Raw genomic sequence first — 6,000 nt, 5'->3', positions numbered from 1 at the left:
TTAAACTTATTTTTAGGATGAGTACAATCTAGTTAGCCCTAAGTTTAGTAGGGGAAAAATGGAGTCATGTCCTTCTCATTCTTGGAACCAAAATATTGACCAGTTGTCAGCAGTATTGGAGTCACCATTTTTCTTATATTGCAGTGAGGAACCAGAAAGGTGTCTCTCATCCATCCTTTACCGAAGTACCTAAATGTTATGTTTTACATGCACCTATTCCAAAAGTACCTGTTTCTGAAGATTTAGGAGCCTGTAATTTGACATCAGATTCTTCAGGACCTACGGGAGCTGAGAAGGATGACAATATTGATGAGGACAGAGTAAATATCAGAGCCAGTTCAATTCCACCTCCTCGCGCTGTTATATCTAGTCCAGGTAACTGTGCTTTTTAATCTATTCAATTACCTTTTGTCATCTATAATCTTAGCTTCATGATCTCTTTGGATTTCATTGGATGTAGCTATAAGCTTGAGTGAAGTGATATCTGATAAGAAGTTTTGTGGAAATATCAGGAAACAAAAGGAATTTTATAGGTCACGAGAGTCCCTGTCAGTTATGTTATGAATTCTATAATCTGTGTATTTGAACATGCAGGCAAGTTCAAATTCATTATACGTTCTTTGACATTACCTAACTCACGTCCTTGGGATTTTGTATCAGATAATGACACCATGATTGGGAATAAAAATCGGATTAAAGGCAGGGAAAGACTTCCAGGTTCAAAGAACTGTGGAGTGCCGCAAAATAGACATGCAATCTGTAAGGTTAAAACAAGCAACGGTACTGAAAATTCCCGAAACATGAGAAAACCCAAGGAAGCTGCAGATAAATCAAGTAATTTTACTGATTCTGTACAAAAGAGAAGGCCAACCAAGTCAGCATCAAATCAGAAAACTAATCACCCGAAGAAGTGGGAGTTCTAGCTCCACTACACTGTTGGAGCATGCCTGTGTTTATCTGATTTTGAAAATGAACAGTGCGAATCTGACATGGGTTACTTGTAAAATGCTGCAATCAAAAAGTTTTACTGGCCTATTATAATCCTTCAAATGCATGGGTTCAGGATGATTGAGAAAATGCTCGACATATAATGTGCCAGCCCAGTGGTGGAATGTGGGTGCTGCAAGGTAAACCTGTGTAAGGGGGCATCGAGATTATGAATTTGATTGCTTATGTAGTTGTCTGGTTCAATTATCAGTTCCAGTTACAGATGAAACAGGTTCTTGGATTTGACTAGAGTATAATTTCAGGCATGCTGCTCAACTTAATTTATGTCGTAGTCGATACGTTTTTTCGCTTATAAACTATGATAAATTACTCGTGCGATGCGTAGGAAGGAACATTTGAGATAAAGAAATGTTTTATCATTTAGTTCCAAGTAATTCAGATAAGGAGAATTATTAAGAAGTCCTAAATAACAAGTAAGTTTTTAGAAGTCATTTTTAACATATTTTATACAGACTAGGAAAATTTTTATACTTCATTAACTCTCATTTAAAATTTAATAATCTTTCAATTTTATCTTTATTTAATATGTATTATATCTTATATAAACAAAGTCAATAATAAATTAAAGGTGAAATTGTATATTTATACAAAAAAATTTTCTCAGTGTCCTTATAAATAAAATTAAAAAATATCTTTTTCTTTGTCATATAAATAGGACCAGAGGAGTAATTACTGAAAAATCTCAGTGACAATATGAACAACTTGTAATGATAAGTTTCAGGATAATAAATGACAATTGCTTGTTTGTTATTAGGATTTATTGATAATTATTTTTATCTTGGAATCTTATTATAATCCACCCATTTAATAAATATAAATTCAAATAATTAAACATCAGCAACCAAATCATGCAACTCATGAAATTGTGGCAGTGAGTCACACGAACTACTAATCTTGTTTGACTTTTATATCATTTGCTTATGATCTGTTGAACATCTCCAAGTTTCAACAATAAACTCATATGTACCGATCGGAGGTTGGTCTAAGTGACAAGCGGTTTGGTACTGCTTAAACAAGGTCTCGAGTTCGAGTCTCAGTGTATGCAGAAATCTCCGTTAGGAGACTCACTCACCACAATCAGGTGCGCGACGCGGTTGGATCCAGATGTAGTCGAAGCAAAGTTCCGGTGAACTGGTGGGCAACCAAAAAAAAACAATAAACTCATATGTGAGTCCTATTTTTTTCCTCTTTTTTTTTGGCGATCGATCTGAGTTCGAATCACTAACTCCATCTGCAGATCATAAATTCCTAAGAAATGATGCGGTTGCTTATCTATTTTATTTCAAAATCATACCATGTCCGCTTCACATTTGATATATATATATATATATATATATATTTATACAAATTATTTAATTAATGGAATTGATCTTTTGCAGCAAAAAAGATGAGTTTAATATAAAAATGATATAAATAAATTATACAAAAGTATTTGGTTAATCAGGTACAAGAAAATGTAATTAATGAATACATAAAATGTCATATAGTTAAAATTAATATGGTCGTCATTTAAATTAAATACAGTTATCTTATCCAGACATATTTCTTCCAATTTCATTGGACACAATTTGCCCACGTCAGCCTGAGAAGCTTACACTATCCATACTTTTTCTCTCTCTCATGGAACTGAAAAAGCTGCCATCTTCCACAACAGCACCATCATCATCCGCCACCTTCACCTTCACCTTCACCTTAACCTTAACCTTTCGCCACCAACCATGGCAGCTTCTGCAGCGGCGGCTATAGGCTCCTCATTCTCTTCCTCCATCAACACTCTCAAGTGCCTTCGTTCATCCAAGAACTTGCCCTCTGAACCCCTTCTAAGAATTTCATCAAACCGCGTGTTAGCGTCGGTGTCACTATCGCACTTGGTGGAACCACTTTCCTTTGATACCAATGTCAACAAGTTGTGGGTTTCAAGGGTTTCGACACAAGAAGAGCTTGTAGTGGTTGATGAGATTGATGCTGGTTTAGTTGAAGAGAACAAGGAGGGAGAAGAGGAAGTGGTAGAGGAAGGAGAGGCTGAAGAAGGCTCTGTCAACACGAAGCTTTATTTTGGAAACTTGCCTTACAGTGTTGATAGTGCACAACTTGCAGCGATTATTCAGGATTATGGTAGCCCAGAACTCATTGAGGTATCTATTATGGATTTATTTGAACTAGAGATCGGTATACCAAGTGCGAGCTTCTTTTGATGCATTTTAGTACTTATTTGATGATGCTGTATTACTTTGATGAACATAGTTATTTGACGAATGGATGACAAAGCCGGAAACACAATGGAGTGTTATATGCAAAGGTCCTTATTAAAAGATCAGTGGCCTGCCCTTGTAATGAGAAAACAAATTTACAATTACATTCTTTATCCTATTGTATGTGGGTGTATTTCAGTAGGACAATAATGGGTAGATAACTTTATAAGTTATTCATTACAATGTGTAATTTGACATTCAGTTGTATTCTCCCATTAACTTAAACACATAGCTTCTGCAGTTCCCACAGACTGTGTCGTTTTTCGTTATATATGATAGGGTGATCATGAATTTTTAGTTGAAAGGAGGAGTTATCTTTCTAGCATAGCGTTCTTTTTCTTTGATGCCGTGGGCGTTTAATTTTGTCTTCTAACATCATTGCCTTCCAAGGCTGCAAAATTTAATGCATTAGCTTGAATGGATTCGTCCTTTGATGTTTTTCTTTAGAAGACAGGACTGAAGATTAATTAGCAAATATTGGCCATTATCATCCCTGAGACTCAGATGATTAACTTGTAAAACCTTCACACCCATCCAACTTCTAGCAGAACATACTAACTTACTTAGGCTTGCTAAAAGAATAAACTGACCATCAGAATGCTTTAAGAAGAATGGTCATAATTAGGAAATTAGTTGCTATAAATATTGTTTACTTGATCAAACTAAAAACACAAATAAGGAAATTTTCTGCCATTGCTGGGTTTTATATTATCATTTTGATAGTTTTTTAACAGCATTATCATGATGGAATTTTCAAATGGGAGTCTAAAATCCTGCATTAGTGGCAATAATTTCTCAAACTTGCAAGTCTTTCTAATCCAACTTGAAAATCACATAGGTTCTTTACAACAGAGAGACTGGAAAAAGCAGAGGTTTTGCATTTGTTACAATGAGCAGTGTCGAAGATTGCAATGCAGTGATAGAAAACCTTGATGGAACTGTAAGTATATCTCAAACTCTCTAAACTCCTCTTTTGTCCAATGTTTCCACTTGTGCAATGTTCAGCTAGTTCTCCTTATTTAACCGTTCACTTACTAAATGTTGTGAATGAACATCTCAGGAATTCCTGGGTCGAAGCCTGCGAGTGAACTTCTCTGACAAACCTAAACCAAAACTGCCCTTGTATCCTGAAACTGAACACAAGCTTTTTGTTGGGAACTTGTCATGGTCTGTAACTTCTGAGAGTCTGACTCAAGCTTTCCAAGAATATGGACGTGTGGTTGGAGCTAGGGTCTTATATGATGGGGAAACAGGAAGATCCCGTGGTTATGGCTTTGTTTGCTATTCAACCAGATCAGAAATGGAAGCCGCCCTTTCATCCATGAATGGAGTGGTAATCTTCAACTCTTGTAGATCGAGTAAAAAGGTGATTGTGATTTTGCTTACTGATTGATTGCTTATGACTTGTGTGCTTCAGGAACTGGAAGGACGGGAAATGCGTGTAAGCTTGGCTGAAGGGAAACGATCACAAAGTCAATAGAAATTGAATGAGGCTCTAAGATTTTTACAAATAGTGCCTAAGAAATTAGGAAAGGAGGCCTTTAGCCCTGTACACCAATCATGATCCATTTGCTTCAGTTGGCTGAGGAATTCCTTTTGCATCTCTTGCTGTCTAAACATTATTTCCGCCCAACTCGAAGATAGATTGTTAATATTCTGTGCAACATCTCTTGCTAATGCCAACACTGATTACGTTTTGATTCCATGTGGGTTCATATAAAGTCGTGCATACTGAATCACATATTCAGAACACAATGTACAATCTGTCTTGAATATCTGAGTTTCCGAGGAAGGTGTGAAGTTAACTCCAATATACTGCAGAATATCTGTAAATGGGTCAGACTCAGACAAGGTGAGGTATTTGCCTATTTCAATTTTTTTAATCCATTCTACTTTTATGGAAGATCCTCTTAAAAAGATATCAATGATGATTGAAGGGGTTGGTTGTCAATGCTGTATTCATTACGTGCGATTAGATTTTGTTACAATCTAGGTCATAACTTTATTGATTTATGTGCATATTCAATAATGATAATTATTGATATGAAAATAATATAAAACAATGTACAGTAAAAGATAACAGGTTAGAAGGTTGGGGGGGGGGGGAGACCAGCTAATGTTGAAGAAGGTATTCTAATTCTTGCCATTTATTCCTGCTGGGTGGGGTGCGCGTAGTGTGTTGAGTATTTAATGTGCTTGTCAAAAGACAAAAAGCTTTGGTTTAATGAATAAACGCTTAAAACATGTTTTAATAATAATTAATTTTTAAATAACGACATATTTTTGTGAAAATATCTGTTTGCGATTTTCTAATTTTCAGAGTCTTTTTTTTGTCATTTCTCCATTTAGTTTTGTAGCAATTGAAATTACAATGTTAAATTTTAGCTGAGCATCAGTTATAGTTAAGGACAACTAGCTGTCTCCACAACAATTATTAGTCAGCCTCCATACTACTTTGGGCGTCTCTGCAGATTTTTTTTTAAAAAAACAAAAAGTCAACGCTAGTCTCAATTAAAAGACTAATAAATTATAATAAACTTAAAATATATTACTTGCTATAAATTTGAAACAAAACTATGTTTGAAGTCCATAATTTTAAATTCTTAATTTTTTTTAATTCTTCCTCAGTAAAAAACCCGATGACTTTAGAATTACAAGTAATTTGTTTCTCATATAAAGTTAACATTAAGAGAATATTTGGTATATGCAAGAAAAAAACACTTTTAAAGAATATTTTTAC

At 35.0% G+C, this 6,000-nt stretch overlaps 1 protein-coding gene and 1 long non-coding RNA gene across 2 annotated transcripts; both read left to right on the top strand.

Annotated features, from left to right (window-relative positions):
- The first annotated feature begins 15 nt into the window (after positions 1 to 15).
- On the top strand, positions 16 to 1,326 carry LOC114727022 (uncharacterized). Its single transcript, XR_003738550.1, has 2 exons — positions 16 to 375; positions 661 to 1,326. It is a non-coding gene; the product is annotated as an uncharacterized LOC114727022 (long non-coding RNA).
- Positions 1,327 to 2,661: 1,335 nt separating this feature from the next.
- LOC114727015 (28 kDa ribonucleoprotein, chloroplastic-like) lies at positions 2,662 to 5,071 on the top strand. The gene is made up of 4 exons (XM_028913725.1): positions 2,662 to 3,143; positions 4,099 to 4,200; positions 4,321 to 4,593; positions 4,678 to 5,071. Exons 1-4 carry the CDS (start codon positions 2,727 to 2,729, stop codon positions 4,738 to 4,740), a joined length of 855 nt encoding a protein of 284 aa, XP_028769558.1. The 5' UTR covers positions 2,662 to 2,726; the 3' UTR covers positions 4,741 to 5,071.
- The last annotated feature ends 929 nt before the right edge of the window (positions 5,072 to 6,000 follow it).

The sequence above is a fragment of the Neltuma alba genome, unplaced genomic scaffold (assembly GCF_004799145.2).
Source record: "Neltuma alba isolate B1F8T4 unplaced genomic scaffold, ASM479914v2 tig00012428_pilon, whole genome shotgun sequence".
NCBI classification, from domain to species: Eukaryota; Viridiplantae; Streptophyta; class Magnoliopsida; order Fabales; family Fabaceae; genus Neltuma; species Neltuma alba.
The sequence above is the reverse complement of the archived record's forward strand: the minus strand, read 5'-3'. Positions and strand labels throughout refer to the sequence as shown.